This window comes from Nelumbo nucifera, chromosome 2, assembly GCF_055504915.1.
Source record: "Nelumbo nucifera cultivar China Antique chromosome 2, China Antique-T2T, whole genome shotgun sequence".
NCBI lineage: Eukaryota > Viridiplantae > Streptophyta > Magnoliopsida > Proteales > Nelumbonaceae > Nelumbo > Nelumbo nucifera.
The window spans coordinates 100,513,024-100,534,765 of NC_142650.1; the positions used below are offsets into that span (position 1 = coordinate 100,513,024).

At 39.4% G+C, this 21,742-nt stretch overlaps 1 protein-coding gene across 13 annotated transcripts in view; it reads left to right on the forward strand.

Moving 5' to 3' along the window:
* Positions 1–21,742, forward strand: part of LOC104606325 (putative NAD kinase 3) — a 108,056-nt gene that overhangs the window by 18,881 nt on the left and 67,433 nt on the right. For all 13 annotated transcript variants that reach the window (XM_088898416.1, XM_088898415.1, XM_010271464.3 and 10 more), the window contains exon 7: positions 16,699–16,802. In XM_088898416.1, the coding sequence (XP_088754542.1) occupies positions 16,699–16,802 (104 nt within the window). The remainder of the gene's footprint in view (positions 1–16,698; positions 16,803–21,742) is intronic.

The following is a 21,742-nucleotide window of genomic DNA, read 5'->3' on the forward strand; positions in this document are numbered from 1 at the left end:
TTAAGAATAATAACTCTAAGAAGGGCAGTCAGGTAGGAAAGCCTAAGACAACTAATGTTGCTATAGTACCTGAAGGAGGAAATAAGGAGAGTGAAGAAAAATCAACCATTGAGCAGTTGGCAGCAATGAAGGCGGATTTTGAAAAGTATGGGAGGCTACTAAATCACTTGGAAGCTACTGTTTCTTCATCTCACTCTTCCAGCAACACATCATCTTCATCTGCATTTGCTCACTCAGGTATTCGTGCTTCTGCAAATCATGCTTTAGTTTTAGGTAAGCATAAAATCCCTTGGATTATTGATTCCGGTGCATCAGACCACATGACCAGCCTGTCTAATCTCTTCTACTCATATCACCTTCTCTCTGGCAAAGAGAAAATATCCCTTATTGATGGGTCTCTTGCTCCCTTCTCTGGTAAAGGGGATATAAAGACCTCTGGCACCATTTATTTATCCTCTGTCTTTCATGTCCCTAAACTTAACACAAACCTTTTCTCTGTTAGCAGCTTAACTAAATCCATGAATTGTAGCATAACCTTTTTTCCCCACTCATTGTGTTTTTCAAGACCTGCAATCTCAGAGGATGATTGGGAGTGGCCATGAGGCAAACGGAATATACTTGCTGGACACACCGGATAGAGCTTTTGGACCATCTCGTGGAGTTGCCTTAGAGTCAGTTTTGTCAGAGTCTGTTAACAAAGTCTTGTTATGTCACTTTCGGTTTGGTCATTTGTCATTTTCTGCTTTGAGTCATTTGTTTCCAGATATGTTTAAGGGAGTGTCTTTATCGAGTCTTCATTGTGAGTCCTATGAACTGGCAAAACATTGTGGACATTCTTATTCAGTAAGCAATAAAAGATATCTTTCTCCTTTTCATATTGTTCACTCTGACGTATGGGGGCCATATCATTTGCTAATTATGGGGGGTTACAGGTACTTTATCCTTTTTATTGATGACTACTCTCGTTACACTTGGATTTATCTCATGAAATCCATGGATGAAGTACCAGCTATTGTGCAAAAATTTCATGAACTCAACCTCACCTAGTTTAACACTTGGATCAAAATATTCTGTTATGATAATGCTAAGGAGTATTTTGAGAAAACCCTCTCCACCTATCTTGAAAATTTTGGGGTTATTCATCAAATTTCTTGTTCCTACACTCCACAACAGAATGGAGTGGCGGAAAGGAAGAACAGACATGTGGTTGAAGTTGCTAGATTCCTCCTGTTTGCATCCCATGTTCCTATAAAGTTTTGGGGAGATGCTGTTCTTACTGCTACCTTTTTGATCAACTGTATGCCCTTCCGGGTTCTTAACTTCAATACCCCCTTTAGCTTTCTCTTCCCGGATGAGGATATTTTTTCTATTCCTCTCCGTGTTTTTGGGTGCACTTGCTATGTGCATGTTCACAGCCATCAAAGACACAAGTTTGAACCTAAGGCTCGTAAATGTGTTTTTCTGGGATATGCTTCCACACACAAGGGATATTGCTGTTTTGATCTAGTTAGTGGCACCCGCTTTGTATCTCAGGATGTCACATTTGTTGAGTTGACTATTTCTTTAGTATTTCTCTTGAGGGGCAGAAATCTAAAGAGCCCTTTGCTATGTCTCTAGCTGTTTCTCTTCCCATTCCTCTTGAGTCCTATCATGAGGTGTCTACTTCTCCCATTGGACCTACCTCCGATATTCCTATTCCTCCTCCTCCTCCACCTCATTCTCCTATAATTCCTCCTCATCCTGTTCTCCAAAGGTGGTACCAAAGGCATAGATTCAAACATGAGCAGGTTGTTTCCATTCCTAAAGAAGAGCCTCTTGCTCCTCCCATCATTACTGAGATAACAGGTCAGCCTTCTTCTGACCCATCTACATCTTTCCCAGACCTTGACCTTCCTATTGCTCTCCGCAAGGGCAAGCGGAAGTGTACAACCCATTGTATCTCCAAACACCTGTCTTACAACCTTCTCTCTCCTTCCTACTGTTTTCTTGCTTCTGTTTCTTCCCATGTGATACCCAGGTCCGTATCGGAAGCTTTATCTAAACCTGAATGGGGGGATGCTATGATGGCTGAACTGGATGTTTGCATAAGAACCATACCTGGGATATTGTTGACTTGCCTGAAGGGAAGGAACCAGTGGGTTGTAAATGGGTGTTTACCATTAAATATCACTCTGATGGATCTATTGAGAGGTTTAAGGCTAGGCTGGTTGCTAAGGGCTACACTCAGATGTATGGTATTGACTATGTTGAGGCATTTGCTCCTGTAGCTAAGATGACCTCAGTTAGGGTTTTTTTATCTCTAGCCGCTACTTTTGATTGGCCTCTACACCAGTTTGATGTTAAAAATGCCTTCTTGAATGAAGACCTACATGAAGAGGTCTATGTCTTTGCCTCTAGGGGTGTATGGGAAGGAAATGCAAGGTAAGGTGTGTAAACTGCAGAAATCTATTTATGGTCTCAAACAGTCTCGTCGGACTTGGTTTGAGAGATTCAGGGCTGTTCTTGTCTCCTTTGGTTACACACAAACTCAATCTGATCATACCCTGTTCTTGAAGAGAAACGACTCTCCGGTGACCTTCTTGATAGTTTATATTGATGATATTGTGGTCACGGGTAATGACACTCAAGAGGTCAGTAAACTAAACAGATTTCTTAACTCTGAATTTGAGATCAAGGATTTGGGAGATCTTCGGTATTTTTTGGGCATTGAAGTTGGTAGATCTAAGGATGGTATCTTCATTTCTCAGGGTAAATATGTCCTTGACCTCCTTGCTGAGACTGGTAAAATTGGAGCTAAACCAATCTCCACTCCTATTGATCCCAATCATAAGCTTTCTGCTACAGATGGTGACCTTTTATCTGATAAGGGGGTGTTTCAGAGACTGCTTGGGAAGTTGTTATATCTTTTCATAACTTGGCCAGACATTTCCTATGTAGTAAGTGTTATTAGTCAGTTTATGCATTCTCCCAGATATACTCATTTAGCTGCTGCAGAAAGGGTTTTGTGTTATTTGAAAGGTACTCTAGGGAAGGGTATTCTATTTGCGAAAATGGACACATGAAGTTGGAAGCTTTTACTGATGCTGATTGGGTCGGCTGTATTGATGATAGGAAATCCACCTCATGTTATTGTGCTCTAGTCGTTGGGAGCATTGTGTCATGGAGGAGTAAGAAACTGTCTGTAGTTGCTAGATCCTCAGCTAAAGCAGAATACAGGGCAATGGCACATGGTGTGTCAGAATTACTGTGGCTACGATCCCGTTTAGAAGAATCGGGGGTTGACTACGAGAAGCCAATGATGCTCTACTGTGACAACCAAACAGCTATCAACATGGCAAATAATCCTGTTCAACATGACAAAACTAAGCACATTGAGGTTGATAGACATTTTTTATAAGGGAAAGAGTTTCCTCAGGAGAAGTTTGTTTGCCATTCATCACATCAGACGAACAATTGGCTGATATCTTGACCAAGGGAGTTCCAAGAGGGAAAATGACACACTATATAAGCAAGTTGGGCATGATTGAGGGGGAGTGTAAAGAGACTGGGCCGAATGGGTCCTAGTATCTTCTCTTGTAATATCTTTTCTTTTTCTTGTTGGCTAATGGGCCTCTCTTAATGGGCCTGTTATTTCTTTTTCTTTGATCTCTTTATGTTACTGCCTAGCTGGCCGCCCACTTAAGGGCATAATTGTAATTACTTTAACATTAATTCTTTAAAAAAAAGATTAGAGAAGAAAGGGAAGATAATTCAAACTTTTCTTCTTCTTCCTACTCTTTTCGCCATGTTCTTCTCTTGTACTGCTGCTCTTACTTTTCTTCTTTTTCTCTCTAATCTTCAAATTTACACCTAATTTTTGAGGACTGATTTACATCTTACACTTTGTAAGAGAGAGAATTGTCCCAGGCGAACTTTCACTTCCTTATACACCCTCAGAGATGCAGATTGTTGATGTTTTGACAAAAGGACTGTCTTCAGTGAAGTTCCTAGGCTTACTTGGCAAGCTAAACATGATTGACATCCATTCTTAGCTTGAGGGGGAGTGTTGGGTCAAGTGATTAAGTTGGTAGGCTTATTTATCATTCTATGTCTTAGTTCTATGGTCTGTTATGGGCCTAAGCCTGTTTTATTTTGTACTATCTTGGTGTCCCATCACTAATCCGGGGCATTCTAATCCTTTACTGTAATATCTTAATGTTAATACTAATATTAGCTTCTAGGGCCGGCTGAGATTAGATTGCCACCTATTCATTGGTCTCTTCTTTTCTTCTGCACTTCAGCAAACAACTACTTCAACAGGTTGAAGAAGAAAGCCCAAAAGGAGAGGATTAATTCTAGTGATTATAGAGAAAGCCAAGTTGAATTAGTGAATGATCTATTTCTAAAGTGCAACGACGTTTGCAGCCCTTAAATTGGTTTAAATAGGCTTCTACAAGTCTTATCCAAACCCTAGTAGCATCCTAATCAAATTAGGAAAGGTTAGGTCTCATATGAGTTTCCTAATTCAGCTATGCTATTGCCTAGCCAAACCAGTCTTGTTATAATGTAATTAGGAAACTTCTATAGTTGGGTCCACCAGTCCTAGTAGGTTTCTAATTTCTTCAAAGAGAACAAGAGAGTATTCTTTTACGGTGTGGGACCCATGAGCCTTCATCTTGAACCAATAAATAGATCCCTTTCTCATAATTTGAAAGTAGGACTTACTATGGCCAAATTCACTCAGACTAGAGCTAATCATCCATGGTGAAAAGGGCTTCCAATTCAGCCCATTAGTACTTATTACTGCAGCTTGAGACTGAACCACCTTATGAGCCTAAGTCCATTGGTCCATAATTGAAATATGTTCATCATAGTTTTGGGCCTAATTAGACATCTGTAATGTAATCTCTCAACCAATAATATCCAACAATGGGAAATAGGAAAGGACTTGTTCACTGCATGGAGAAACCTAGTGTCACACTGTCTACAAAGATGGATCCTGGGAAAACAATTTGTAATATATATTTATTTTTACAGAGAAGCCCAAATCAAGGAAACCCGAGTAGCCCCTTGTTTAGCAAGATAATCAACCAAGGCATTAGCCGATCTACCCACCCACTGAAATCTAACTGTCATATCCCTCAAAAGCCATTTAACCTTTTTTAAAATATCCTTAAAGTCCTAAGTGACAGTACCCGGATCAGCCAACCATCCTACTACCACCTTGGAATCTCCTTCAATTATTAAGTTCTGAACTCCAAGTTGATAAGCAATCTGTATCCCTTGTGCCACAGCTTGGAGTTCAGCCCTCCAAGAGTCTCCTATTCCCACCGTTCCCGAAAAAAGGGCAAGAATGTTGCTGTTCTCATTTCTCAGTACACCACCAATACCAAACGGTCTTGGATTACCTTGACTACTCCCATCAAAGTTCAGCTTAACAAAACCCTCCATCAGCGGATTCCAAGTTACTTGAATTCTAGGCTTCTTAGAAGAACTGAGGGCAACTGCAGACCAATTCCTCATTATATCATCGAAGGAGTAATTTTCAAAGAGCTTTAAGGATTTCAGCCACAACATAGTCCTCGTCAAAACCATTTGAAATACAATGTTGGCAGTCTACAATTTCCATCAAAAAGAGTGTGTTACCAGATATTCTCTGTCTAACAAAATGGTTGATCCTATCACAATGATCACTTGCTCAAACATCATTCTAATTTGCTCCAACATACTTAGGTATTGACCCTTGAAGGACCTCATTGGTTGGTATGTCAAAAGCAGACAAGTCTAACATTCAACATGGAACCATTATCAAGTCTAGGGATCACATGCAACTTTCTAGTTGCTCCACCTATCCAAAAGTCTAGGAGCAACCTGAAAATGGTCCAGTTCAGTGTTTTAAAAAACACCCATTCTCATGCTTTGGGTTTCAAGCCTAGCAGTTGAGACTAATTGCTCCATGGCTTAGGCGGTATAGGAATGTCAACCTTGTCAGGGTAGACTACCCAAGTCTATCCATGGGTTGAGAATGTTTAGACTACACACTGGTTATAGAGTCTTAGATTATAATTCTAAAATGTAGTACAAATGTAATTCACAGAAACATACCACATGACATATGAAATGAATTCAACTTTTATTCATAATAAGAGTCCATTACAATATTTATTGGAGGTGATGGCATACACTATCTAACAGTAGCCGAATAGGACTGCAATCAGTCCTAGGTTCAATATGACATAAACAAAATAAAAAGATTGAGAAGAAAGAGAGGGAGACGAAGAGAAGAGGAGAAGGACACGAAGAGGAGAATTCAGAAAAAGAGTGTTGACTGAGATTGTCGCCCCACTCTACAATTTATATTAATGTTTAAATAAAGATGAAAGGGCTGAATTACCCTTACTGCTTACATGGAAAATAAATAAAAATAGAAGGACTAATAAAACAAACTGAAATAATTGTTAACTGCTGAACTGAATAAACAAAAAAATAAACATAAGTCAACGAACAGTGGGGACCACACTAATGTTCTCTAGACTCCCCCTCAAGTTGGGAATAGATGTTTGTCATTCCCAACTTGCATAGATCTGCTTCTAACTTTGTCTTTGAAAATGCTTTGGTGAGAAAATCTGCAAGCTGCATGTTGGAGGTGATATATGGAAGACACACTTCTTGAGAAGCAACCCTTTCTCTAATAAAGTGTTGGTCAACTTCAATATGCATGATTCTGTCATGTTGCACTAGATTATGGGCTATATTAATAGCCACATTACAGCATTAGGGGTTTCTCATAAGTAATACCCAACTCCTCAAATAGTGATTTCAACCATAGGATTTCAGCCACATCATTTGCCATGGACCTATATTCAGCTTCAACACTGGAGTGAGCAACAACATTTTGTTTCTTACTCTTCCAAGAAACAAGATTACTTCCTACAAAGGCACAATATCCAGAGGTAGACCTCCTATCATCAACACACTTAGTCCAATAAGCATATGTGTAAACTTCTATTTTCATGTGACTATTATCCTTGAATAGAATACCCCTACTTGGATACCTCTTCAAATATGCCAATATCCTTTCAACTTCAAGTAGGTGAGTAGTTTTGGGAGAGTGCATATACTGATTGACTATACTGGCTGCATAACTGATGTTTGGTCGAGTGAGACAAAGATAGAGAAGTTTTCCAACTAACTGCTGGAACATAGCTTTATCTTCAAGGGGCTCTCCACCTTCTGCACTGATCTTGTGATTCTGTTCAATAGGTGTGTTAGCAGGCTTAACACCCAACTTTCCTATTTCTTCCAACAAATTAAGAACATACTTTCTTTGAGAAACAAAAATCCTATGCTTGGATCGAGCTACCTCAATACCCAAGAAATATCATAGCTCTCCCAGGTCTTTTACCTCAAACTCTTGATGAAGGAGTTGCTTAAGAGATTCAATCTCACTGTTATCACTCCCTGTCACTACAATATCATCCACATATACAACAAGCAGGGTTAAGGAAGAATCCACGTTCTTAATAAACAGAGTGTGATCTGACTGGGCCTGCACATAATTAAACTTTTCAAGAGCTTGTCTGAATCTATCAAACCAAACTATGGGGGACTGTTTTAGTCCATACAAGGCTTTATTCAGCCGACAAACCTTCTTTCCTATTTCTGCACTATAAAATCCAGGAGGCAACTGCATGTAAATTTCTTTTTGCAAGTCTCTATTGAGGGAGGCATTTTTAACATCTATCTGAAATAAAGGCCAGGAGTAATTGGTTGCAAGAGATAATAAAACTCTGATAGTGGTCATTTTTGCTACTGGTGCAAAGGTTTCCAAGCATATGTCTGAGTAAACCCCTTTGCAACTAATCTGGCCTTATACCTTCCGATGGAACCATCGACATTATGCTTTAAAATAAACACCCATCTACATCCAACTAGTTTCTTCCCTTTAAGTTAATCAACTAGCTCCCAAGTGTTGTTTTTCAGGAGGGCATCCATTTCTATCTTCATTGCATCCTTCCACTCAGGTACTGACAAGGAAAATGCATAACCAAGGAAAATGCATTTTGAGGCTTTAGGGTCAAATTTGGAACGATGAGGACCAAGGGTCTGAAAAAGGTAAGTACAACCAAAGGTTTTAAGGGGAATGATGAACAACTCTTTATTAGGGTATAAAAGAGTGAATGGAGGTTTCATGCCAAGAACCCGTGAAGGAATTCGGTTGATGAGATATACAGCTATATGAATTAGGGGTGAGCATTTGGTTTTTTCGATTCAAAACCAAACCGAAAAAACCAAAAATTTCAAAACCGATTTAACAAGATGGCAAACCGAACCGAAACCGAAATATGTAAAAACCGATTAAACCGAACCGAATTTTTTTCGATTATTTCGGATATTTCAATTCAAACCGAAATAAAGTCAAGCCTTCTGTGCAAGGTTTAAAGTATCGGAAACGCAAGGTGTATCGGAAAGTCAATTTTAAGAGACATATCGGGATACGTTTTGGATACACATGGATACAAACGAAAAATCAAGATACGCATAAATATGTTAAGAAATTCAAATAAATCATAAAAAATATACAATGCTTACAAGTTTTATATGATTGTAAATAAATAATTTTAATGTAAAAAACCATAATTTAACTTTTATAAAAAATGTGACATATCGATACATAATTAGTAGCTGTTGAAAAATGATGGAATACCTAAAATGTGAAAAAACAAAAAAAAATTAAAATATGAATGTATATACATCAATTTTCAAATAACTGATATAATTTTCTTAATATTTATTAATATATAAATTTTAATAATTAATTTCAGCATTTATTAATAAGCACCACTAAGAAAAGAAAAACAATTGATTTAAAACTAAAAATGCATGTAATTATGACAAACAAATCAGACTGGTTTAGTGGCGAAATTATGTGCATTAAAATCTAGTGACTAGGGTTTGAGTCTTGCTATTGTTAATATTTGTAGTTTTTACACTAACAAAATGAAATTAATGAGAGAGAGAGAGAAAGAGTCATTAATTAATAGAATTAATGAGAGATATGTAATTAGGCGCTAAAATTCAAATTTAAATTTAAATTTTCCTTAAATATAGGAGTAATTAACTAATTAATGAAGAAGTTAGACTTAAATAGACAAGTAATAAAAGACATTAATGAGAGAGATTCGGTATTAAATATAGATTAATTGAACAAGGGAAACCGAAATGATTCGGATTGTATCGGCCGATACAGATTCGATACGGCCTGATATGGGCCCGTATTGGCTGATACAGATCCAAAACGGCTCGATACGGGCCCGTATTGGCCGAAACATATGAAAAGAAACGGAACACATGAATTTTACATGTTCTGTGTATCGGTTTCTTATGGAAACAGTACGTATTGGCCGATACGGACCGATATTTTAAACCTTGCTTCTGTGTTCTATCAAAAACAAACGCAGCGGCAGTTGGCTACCGAAGGCAAAGCAAACACAGTGGCAACTGACACTCGCGACACTCGGCAGTCGGTAGTCACTGTTTACTTGTCTTTCACTCTTTTGAGTTTTACTTTTTTTGGAAAGTTGGCATTAAATGAAGTAAAGATGTATATTGCATAATATATTAAATATTAATATAAAATTATAAATTATAATATAAATAATATTAAAAATTTATAGTTATAAAATTAAGTCAGTTTTTTCGGTTAACCGATTTATCAACTATGATAACCAAAACCGAAAACCGAAATACAAAATAACCGAATAATAAAATGAAAACTAACCAAAAAACTGATTAGACTGAACCGATTAAACCAAAAATGAAATTTCGGTTTGGTTTTTTGGTTTTAACCGAATTATGCTCACCCCTAGTATGAATAGCATCTCCCTAGAAACGTATAGGCACATTGGAGTTAAACATGATGCTTCTAGCCACCTTCAATATGTGTTTATTCTTCCTCTTAGCAACCTCATTTTGCTGAGGGGTATGAGGACAGGTACTTTGATGGATGATCCCATGGTCAAGGAAATATGAGGCTAATGGTTTTGCAAAATACTCTTGCATTATCGGATCTAAAAATTTTGATTTTGACCCCAAACTGGGCTAACATCAACTGATGGAAGATCCAGGTTAATGTAGGAACCTCATCTCCAGAACGCATAAGGTAAACCCAAGAAAACTGGGTATAGTCATCAACAAACAACAAAAAGCATCTGTACCCCCATAGCAGTGATGTGATAAGGTCCCCAAACATCGGTATGCACAATTTCAAAAGGAATACTACTTCTTTTATTACTCAATGAATAGACAATTCTACAATTCCCTGCAAGTTCACAACTTTCACATTTCAAATTGGACATTTAAACATAAACAAACTAGGAAACAAATTTTTCAAAGACTTAAAAGATAAATGACCCAACCGATTATGCCAAAGCATAACCTGACCAACAGACTGAGAAACAAAAGACCTCATAACTTCACTATCTTCCCCATGTGAGCTCCCTCTAAGCAGTAGATTCCATTCGTCTCACGGCCAAGCCCAATCACCTTCTTTGTGTCCAAGTCCTGAAAAACACACCAGTCAAAGAAGTAAGTTACTGAACAATTTTGGGTTTTAGTAATGCTACTAACTGAAAACAAATTAGTATTGAGTTTAGGAACATGCAAAGCAGAAGACAAAGAAATGGCACTAGACAACTTGATGTCTCCATTGCCAGAGATGGGAACAAGAGAGCCATTGGCAATAGACACTTTGTCTCTACTAGAGGATAAGTGGTAGGTATTGAATAATGAGGACAGGCTAGTCATATGATCAGATGCACCTGAATCTATCACCTAACAAGGGTTAGTGTTACCTGGGGCTGAAGCATGATAATCTGAGGCCCGTATACCTGAATGAGCAAAAGCTGAAGTTGGAGTAGATGTTGTGACTAACGGATGAGATAAATGTGCTGAATCACCAACTTCTCTCTCCAACTGAGTCAGAGCAGCCCGGACAGTAGCTAAGGTGTCTAGGGATGTGGCTCTTGTGCTTGATGAGGTTGCACTGTCAGTAGTAACCGCCACATTGGCATTCCCCCTTTTATTTATGAGTTTTGCTGGAACTAGATGTGGATGTAACCTCCAACAGGTGTCCTTAGTATGTTTAGGTTTCTTGCAATGTTCACATACTAGGTCCCTCTTGTCTTCCTTCTTAATTTCTCTCTCCTTATCACCCTAAACTTAGGTTTAATTGCTGCCAAGGCTGATTCAAAAGGCTGATGCTGCAACATAACCTTTCTCCTATTCTCTTCACTGTGTACCAAGGAGTAGGCTTGTGATAAGGTCACACTGTCTCTCGTTAGAAGTTGTTGTCTCACAACGTCATACTCAGAGTTCAAACCGGCTAGGAACTCAAACACCCTATTAGTTTCAACTTGTTTTTTGTAAGTCTGTGCATCCTTCTGACTTTCCCACTCAATTGTTTCTAAATGGTCAATTTCATGCCATAAGGATTTCAAAGTTGAGAAGTAAATTGAGACTGGTTTCTTTCCTTGCTGAAGATTATTTACTTCACATTTTAGCTCATAAGCCCTAGCAACATTAAGGGGTTGGGAGTAGGTTTCTTTAATGATATCCCAAATTTCCTTAGCTGTTTTTGCCCACAAGTAGTTTTGGCTGATGTGTGGCTGCATGGAGTTGACAGCCATGTCATAACCAAATAGTTCTCCTAAACCCATTTGGCATAGGTTTGGTCCTCCTTGGTTGGTTCCTTCACATCCCCCAACAAATAATTCAGTTTCCCTCTACCCCCAATGGCCATCATGGTTGATTGGGCCCACTCCAAGTAATTTGATCCGTCAAACTTGACAGTAGTAATCTGAAAACTGTTCTCAGTCATGCTACCAGTACCACCAACCCCCAAAAAACTTTCCCCTTGGTTCTTGAACTCCATTGCTGTCAGCCCTTCTCAGTTTATAGGTCAAAAACAGAACTTTTAGAACTCAAATCGGTGAAATTACACCCAGATTTTACTTGACAGTAGACCTAGAAGGTTCAACCACCACCCAGAAAGAGAAAACAGATTTGTTAATTCTCCAGAGAGCAGCACAACCCACTCTTGAATGCTGAAACTGGTCTAAATATTGCCCTAGAATTGGCAACAAACAAAATCTTTAGGGTTTCAGTCCTATAAACCCTAAAAACTGATCATAGGTCAGAACGAAACCCTAAAAACTGAGGAGAAAACTCAAAGTCTTCCTGCCGCACCTCCCAGACTGATAAAAAGAATACCTTGTTAGGTTCGATCTCAAGAAAAGATACTAGCTTACCCAGAAAAATTCAGTTGCCACCTTCAAACCAAGGTCGGAACCCTAAAACTGAGATTTCTTCCCTTCTTCTGATTCTTCCTGATCGTTGAACACTCTCCGAGGTTCTACAAGCCTTTAGGCATCAATTGCACACTACCAGCAACCTCCAAGAACTGGCCGATGAACATATCTCTGCTGAAACTTCCAACCCTAGGAAGTTCTCATGTAGTCGGCCTTATTAGACTAGCATAAGAATTCCTAGGTTGGCTCTGATACCAAGTAGTTGAATAGGACTGCGATCAGTCCTAGGTTCAATATGAAATAAACAAAATAAACAGATAGAGAAGAGAGAGAGGGAGATGAAGAGAAGAGGAGAAGGATACGAAGAGGAGAATTCAGAAATAGTGTTGATTGAGATTGTCACCTCACTCTACAATTTATATTAATATTTAAATAAAGATGAAAGGACTGAATTACCCTTACTGCTTACATGGCAAATAAATAAAAATAAAAGGACTAATAAAACAAACTGAAATAACTGTTAACTGCTGACCTGAATAAACATAAACCAACGAACAGTGGGGACCACACTAATGTTCTCTACACTAACAATGGGAAGGAGAAGAATGGGAAGAAGAAGAAGAGAGAGAGAGAGCGGGGAGTTGCAGTCACTTTGACTTGTTTCATTAGGAGATCGTGAAGGGATGAGAGATCCATCCTATGGACGCCCAAAAGATTGCGGAATAAGGGGCGAATTTCAAAAATTTTTCTCTCCCTTCAACTGGGAATCGTATTCCCTATTTAGAAAATCATATTTTCAAGGATCAATTCTGAACCATAAACTGAACCAGATCTGAACCAAAAAGGAGTGGGAAGGATTATACCTGATACGGAGAAATAATATCTCCCAACGAAGGTGTTCACGCCCAAGGAAGGATCCAAAGACTGCTCCCACTGAAGATGGCGCAGTGCAGGTGGAGCAGAATCAGCAGTGTTCTTCTCCAAGAACTCTGTCCTTCGCAAGAATCAGCAAGATGGTACGTGAGCACAGCTTCCTTTCAATCCTTTCTCAAAGGACTGATGTCAAGATCCAATTTTGACTTCTCCCACAAGTGGAGATCGAACTGGCAAACAGGGCGGCAAGAACAGGGAGGCGGCAAGAGAGTATTTGCAGGGAGCAGAATTCTCTCTTCTTGATTTCAGCACTAAAGAAAACCTGATGATCTGTGTGTATTTTAGGCTGCCGCCCCCTTCTTCTTTTATAATCTTAAAGGGATCAGCTCCTAATCAGATTAGGAGTTGCTAATCCAAATCATATTTGGGTTAGAAGTCCCTTTAAGTGATAAGGGATAATCCTTATCTTATCTGGAGATCAGATCAACCATCTCCTAATCTGATTAGGAGGTTTCCAGATCTAAATCTTATTTAGATCTTGGACTCTCTAAGTGGATAGGGTCTAAGCCCAATCCTATTAGCTGATCCACTTCAGATTTCGCCCCTTTATTAACTAAATAAACAACCCAGTTCGAAATGGGCTTTAGGCCCATTAAGCTTATGTGCTCACTTAACCCTCTTAACTGCTGCCCAGTTGGGCTTCCTTGTATGGCGTGGGACCCAAGCATTGATCTACACATCAGCCACATGGGTTCGGCCTAGCCTTTGTTACAAGGCCTGGCCGAATACACTGTTAAAGACAGTGCACCCCCTGAAACCCATCAAATGGGCTCTACGGGCCCAACACTTACCCTAAGAGGTCCCTGGGCCAAGCCACCTTGTAACACCCAGGGACTGTGGGCAGATGCAAGATTAGCCCATCAGGTATTATCCTCAATGGTCTTACACTTAACCTCTCAGCCCATAATGATCATACACTGCCCGACAAGAGAGGACCTCTCCCTCGGCTGCAAGGAACAGTGTTGCACTCTCCACTCATATGGATCCCGGGAATTAAAACCTTCTTGCAAACAATTTAGAAACCATATATATATACTTTTATATCTTATATAAAATATATTTTGCAAAACAAATCTCAACGGTTGAAATCGGCTGCCGGCAGTCTTGGTTTCCATCAGTGAGAGTGCATCCCCGATCATTACCTTTGTCCGACAAAGGGGCTGATCCTGTCACTATGATCACCCACTCAGATGAATTCTCGGACTGTCCCAACATACCCAGGTTTTGACCCCCGCTAAGGATCTCACTGATTGGTACATCAAAGATAGCCCAATCCGACACCTAGTGCAGTATCATAATCGAGTCTAGGGGTCGGGTGTAACTTTCCAGTTTTGCCCATCAATCTCCAAGGTCCAGGGCAATGCTGGAAATCTGGTCCAGTTCAAAGATTCAATTAATCCTACACTGTATGTGCCTAGGGTCTCACCCTGGCAGCTGAGACAGGCCACCCCAACCGACTTGGTGGCACCACAGTGTCAGCCTTGTCAGGATAGGTCTCCTCAGACCGACCCACTGGCTGTGAACATTCTAAACTAACACGAGTCTCATTAAGTGTCCAGTTTAAGGGTATTACACAGAAACATACCAAGGGAACATGAATCAAATATGTATCTTTATTCATTTACAATAAACTCATAAAGTACATCATTCTGATTGAAGCTAAGGGCATACAAAACTGTCTAACAGATCGAAGATGATGAAGAGAAAAGGAGAGGAATGAAAGAAGATGACCTATTGATACCCATGGAATAGGAAGTTGCTATCACTCTAGGGAATATGTCGTTTCTAGTAAACTTTTGTGTTTGTACCCATGGAAATATTAGGAAATATATGGACAAACCATGCTTCCTTATCCTCATCCTTTGTCCCAATCCACTCCTCTTGAAGGTCATGTTAAACTTGATGGGCGTAGCTGTGGAAATCTAGGGCAAGGTATCTTGGGTGTTTTAGTCATGATGGCACATCATTGAAGCCTTACACTCAGGATCTATTGGTGTTAGAAATTCATTAAAAGCAGAATTATTTGCAGTCATCCAAGATTTAATAATAGAGAGGGATCAACATCTTAACCAGCTGGTGGTAGGGGGTTCAAGGATTATTGTTGGATGGATTAAGAATAGAAACGAGGGACCTTGGCAGTATGGATGTATCTTGAGAGAAATCAAGTATCTTGCAATAGAAATGTGAGCAACCTTCAGCTGGATTCAAAAATTAAGTAACTGAATGGAAAATGGCCTTTCCAAAGTAATATGGAACTTCCTTAAAAAGTGATGTCCATTGTAACATATTGAGATCCAAGCACTAAATCATAATAGCAATTTCCCTTTTGATTTTGTTGACTTCTTGCCTAAAAAAGATACATGTAGTGTCCTTAGGATCAAACTAGACTGATGAGGTCCTAGAATAGGAACAAAGAAAATACACCAAAACACTCTAATAGGAATATGAAATATCTTCCAATGAGGATATAAGAGACTGAAAGGTGTCTTTATTTCCAAAACTGAATAAAGAACTTTGTTAATCAAGAAAAGTAGTCATAACAGCATCCCTCAAAATTTTATAAGAACATAAGCTTCCTCTCTACATGCTTCCTATGGGTAGTTTCATCGTTCTAGCATTCTTACTCAACAGTTTTGAGGTAATTGATCTCTTGTCATAAAGATTTCAATATATGGAAATAAACAGTAGGTTTTCCCCCTATTTCAAATTATTAACCTCACTACATAGATGTATACTTTGCTACATAAAGTGCCTAGGAATTGCTTTCTGAAACATTCCATCATCTCCTTTGTTGTTTGCATCTAGAAGTAATTTCTGCTAAAATGAGGAAGCATTACAAAGCTAAGTCATCACTTCGTAGTTCTCCTGAGCCAATTGACCATGTGAAGCATCTGTAGAGGTTGTCTGTTATTTGGTTAGATAGCTGGGATAGCACAACAATTGGAGCATGTAACCATTTCTATACACAATTTTCTTTTTAAAGACTTCAATAAAACTAACAATTCCTATAAAAAATACAAACAACTAGGGCTTGGGGAAAACCCAAAGGTTGAGAACAAAGAATTATAAGAATACAACTGTGACCTATATGTTGGTAAATAAGAACTCCAGTACATGACATTTTGTCTTAACATTCTTTTGGAAAGGTTATTGGCAATGGAATTGACAAGTCTCTTCACACAAAAGAACAAGGGATCTTATCCTAGAGACTGAAGATTAGGTCCTCTCTGGTGAAGTGACTTGGCTGCAAGGGATTCCTGGAAGAATATATAATAATTGATGGGGTCTTATTATGATGTTATGTCAGCTATTATTTTCTTTTAGAGGTCAAATTGGTTAGGGCTTATTTGGTCAGGCTGAATTGGATTTAGGCATGAATCTATGTCTAACATGTTTCTATGTACTTGGGATCTCTGTCTGTGGTTGTTGCTTGCATCATATCTTACTGTCCGCATCATGTTTCTCTTTATCTTTACAGATGGCTGAAACATCAGAAGAACATAGATGTTTTTGTGGAACCACGAGTGAGAACTGAGCTTCTGACAGATTCCTCCTACAATTTTTTACAGACTTGGGAAGATGGTGAGAATTGAGAATTATTATTCACACTTTAAGATTTATCCCATTAACATAATTCGGGTTTCCAACTTTGTGCTGAGTTACATTTTATATCTTAAAAGTTATGATTTGTCACTTCTGATTCTTTGTACTGTATGGCTTTCAAAACCAGCTATTATTGAACTTACATTGTCTCACTATATATGTACTTAACTTCAAGAAGGGGGACATTACTGGTTCTAGTGACATGTATAAGTTGCCAAGGGACTGGAAGGAGGATAATATAAGATTATGAGATTAGCCCCAAGTATCTTCCCCTCCTGTTAGAGGTCCAAATTGCTCAAATGATCATCTTGTCTGGTTTCTAAAGCATTGTTTCAGAAGATGAAATCAGTTTATCACTGATGCTAAAACTTAAATTAAGATTGTTGAGTCCTTAAATGGATGAATTAGTAAGTTAAGATGGAATCTGTTGTATTTCTAGTAGTTTGTTCCTCAAGGGGACTATTGTAATTTTATCTTTTATTTATTGCCACCTTAATGTAAATGAACACTAGGTGCTGCCAGCCTAGGTTTTAGAGCCTCTAAACTTCTCTCTTCTCTTCTTCCTCCTTTCCTCTTCTCTCTCTCTTTTTTTTTTAATCTTTTTCTACTGGACAATATGGCATCGAATCATATTTCTAGGCAGTAGAAGACATCAGATCAAGTTTTTCTTCCATCTTACCCTTATTGGTGGAGAATAAGAGTTTCTTCTGATCAATCAGTTTTTGTTTTTTTTTTTCCTCTTCCTTCTTGGTCGTTGAACCAAGATAAGTATTCTTTGGGTGGCTGAATGCTGTAAAGAGCTTTCTTTTGGCTTTTCTGTAGGTGTAAGTTCTGTCTCATATGTTACGTTGGATTATGTGATCCTTTTTCGATCCAAGTATGCTGCCGTTCATCTGTGCTGAGTGTGTGTAGTGAGCACATTGATGGTTACTATTTGTGAACATCCCTATTCAGTTCTAGGTCGAAGTAGAGAAGAAGAAGAGAAGAAGAAGGAGAAGGGTTCAGCCAGTAGAGGAAAAGTTAACCCTCACTAGTCGACCCACTTGTATTTATGTCAAATAAACTCAGTTACAAGAAAGACAATATTGTCCCTTATAAGTGATGGGACACACAACTTAAACTTGAATAAAACAGTCCTTTCACTCTCAAATAGATAAACCTAAAAAACCAAAATGCCCCTGTTCTGTGAAATCTAACACTCCCCCTTAAGCTGGAGAGTATACGTTATATAGTCCCAGTTTGTCACAAATATTATCTACTCTGCCCCGAGACAATCCCTTTGTAAAGAGATCTGCTCACTGATTTCCTGAGCTCACATGAGATGTGGTTATCACTCCATTGATCACTTTCTCTCTTACAAAGTGACAGTCGACCTCAATATGCTTTGTTCTCTCATGGAAGACTGAATTAGAAGAGATGTGAATAGATGCTTGATTATCACAGTATAGTCTCATGGGTTTGTCAACTGAGAACCCCATCTCTTGTAGCAAGTTCTTCAACCATACTAGTTCACATGTGATATGAGCCATAGCCTTGTAGTCAGCTTTTGCACTACTCCTTGCCACCATTGTTTGTTTCTTACTCTTCTAAGTTACAAGATTGCCACCAAGGAAGGTACAATACCCTGTAGTTGATCTCCTGTCTGATACAGAACCAGCCCAATCAACATCTGTATACCTTACTATCTCAAGAGTCCCTCCACTTCTGTATAGCAAACCACGACCTGAAGCACCCTTCAGATACCTAACAATCCTTAGAACTGCTTCCCAATGAGGAATTTGAGGATGTTGCATAAACTGACTCACCATACTTACAACAAATGATATATCTGACCGGGTAATAGTCAGATAGTTCAACTTTCCTACCAACCTCCTGTATCTTCTAGGATCATCAAACTCTTCACTCGCATCAACACTCAACTTGACATTCAGTTCCATAGGGGTCTCAGCTAGTTTAGCACCTAACAGTCCTGTTTCTTCAAGTAGGTCAAGAACATATTTTCTTTGACATAAGTTAATTCCATGTCTTGACCTTGCAACTTCTATTCCCAAGAAGTACTTCAGCTTACCCAAATCTTTCATATTGAAGTGATCCTGTAGGAATTTCTTCAACCTGTCAATCCCATTACTATCACTCCCAGTTATGACAATATCGTCCACATACACCACTAGCAAGGTTTTCCCATCTTTTGAGTCATGGCTGAACACAGAATGGTCTACTTGACACTGTTTCATCCCAAAGTTATTCACTACTTCACTGAACCTGCCAAACCATGCGCGTGGAGATTGTTTCAGTCCATAAATTGCCTTTTTGAGTCTACAAACCTTACCATCCTCCCCCTGAGCAACAAATTCTGGTGGTTGCTCCATATACACCTCATCAATGAGATCACCATGCAGGAAGGCATTTTTGATGTTAAGTTGCAAGAGAGGCCAATCATACATAGCAACAAATGATATCAACACCCGAACTGAACCAATTTTAGCCACAGGAGAAAATGTCTCCATATAGTCCACACCATATAAGTAAGAATAGCCCTTGGCCACTAACCTGGCCTTCAATTGTTCCACACTGCCATCTGGAAGATACTTCACTATGTAGACCCACTTACACACAACATGCTTACCAGGAGGAAGAATAGTGAGTTCCTATGTGTGATTGTGTTGTAGAGTAGACAGTTCCTCTTCCATTGCTTGCTGCCACTCTGGGGAGGTAAGTGCTTCATGTACAGTTTTGGGAATGGAAACAGATGATAGCAATGATATAAAGTTGCGACGGGAAGCAGAAAGGTGAGTAGCTGAAACATAGTGTGAAGTAGGATGAGAAGTACAAGTACGTTTACCTTTCCGCAGGGCAATAGGAAGATCAAGGTCCGAGGGAGAAGGTGCAACCACAGGATCTGTTGATGAGGGCTGAATTGGAGGAGGGGCCGATGCTCTTTTGTGAAGGGGATCCACAACTGGAATAGGAACCACGGGAAGGGGATCCTCAACAGGGACAAGAAGTGGAACTACGGGGGAAGAAGGAACCACAATGTCCGAGAAAAATGGGGCCGATTCAAAGAAGGTGACATCGGAACACAAATTTCTTATGGGAGTTAGGGTTATAGCACTTATACCCTTTTTGAGTCCTAGAGTATCCAAGAAAGATGCACTTAGTAGCTCGTGCATCTAACTTGTCTAAACCAGGCCCCAAATTTTGAACAAAACAAACACACCCAAAGACTTTCGGGGTGAGAGGAAATGGAGACAAAGTGGGAAACATTCCCAAAACTGAGAAGGGGGATTGACTTCCAAGGATGGACATGGGCATCCGATTGATGAGAAAACATGATGTGAGGACAACATCACTCCAAAAACACTTTGGGACATTCATATTAAGCATCATAGACTGAGTAGTTTCAAGTAGATGCCAATTTTTCCGTTCAGCTACACTGTTCTGTTGTGGGGTGTAGGAGCAAGAAGTTTGATGAATTATCCCATGGTGCTCTAAGTATTGCTGAAATGGTGTTGAGGTGTACTCTTTTGCATTATTGGAGTGAAGAATTTTAATATGAACACCAAATTGGGTACGTATTTCAGCATAAAATTTTTGAAAAATAGAGAACAATTCATTGTGATCTTTCATAAAATAGATCCATGTCATCCTTGAAAAGTCATCAACAAAAATTACAAAATACTTATAACCATTGTATGACATTACTTTAATTGGACCCAAAACATCAGAATGAACTAAAGAAAAAGGACTCAAGACACGACTATCAATTCTCGGACTAAAAGAAACTCTATGATGCTTCCCAAGCTAACACGACTCACAATCCAATGATGAGAGATGACTTAAGGAAGGAACCAACAACTTCAGAGCCTTGAGAGAAGGATGACCAAGTCTACAGTGCCATTGAAGAGGAGTAAGAGACGATTGAAATGCTACTGGAGGGCCACCACCATCAAGGTAATACAATCCACCTTTCTCATGCCCTCCACCAATCTTCATCCCTGTCTTGAGATCCTAAAACACACAAGAAGAATAAAAGGTTATAGAACAATTAAGTGACTTGGTTAATCTACTAGCAGACATAAGGTTAAAAGGGAACTTGGGAACATATAAAACAAATGATAAAGATGAGGAAAGATCAACATCACCAACACCACAAATGGGGGATGTAGAGCCATTAGCAAGAGTAACTGTTTGAGATGTGGAGGACCGAGAAAGTGAAGAAAATACATTTGGAGTCCCAGACATATGATCCGAGGCTCTAGAGTCAATGATCCAGTGTGAAGGCTTGGAAGCCAAGCAAGCCATACCTGAATAGGCAAGGGTAGTTGTGTTCTGCTGAGAAGATGTCTGAAGGAAATGCTCATATACCGCACGTGGTACACTCACCATCTCCTTCCTAGAAGCACCAGTAGATGTGGAGGGGATCAGATCAGTTTGCTAATTTTCACTAGTTGTACCACTGCCCCTAGTCACAGCATGGTTTGCCCAAGTGTTGGGTGGACCATGTAAATCATAGCAGAAATTAACAGTGTGCCCCTCTAATCCACAGTATGTACACTTCCTAGGAGCATTACTTCTTCCTTTACCATGACCTCCCCCTGAGTTCTGACCTCCACTCCGGCCACCAGCACGGTTAAACATGGGACCACCTCGGTTACCTGGAAGTCCACGGCCACCACCTCCACCACCTCTATTTCCACGGCCTCCTCCTCTAGTCACCACCAAACCAGATCTGTCTGAGAGAGAAGAATATTTTGTAGACTTAATAGATGTCATCCTAAGACGGGCAAACACTTCTTCAAGTGAGGGAAGAGCAGACCCCCTAGTATTTGTGCTCGGACAGGTTCATATTCAGCCTTCAAACCCACAAGAAATCTCGTCACATCAAGTTGCTCTCGCTGTTATTGCTGAACTTGAACATC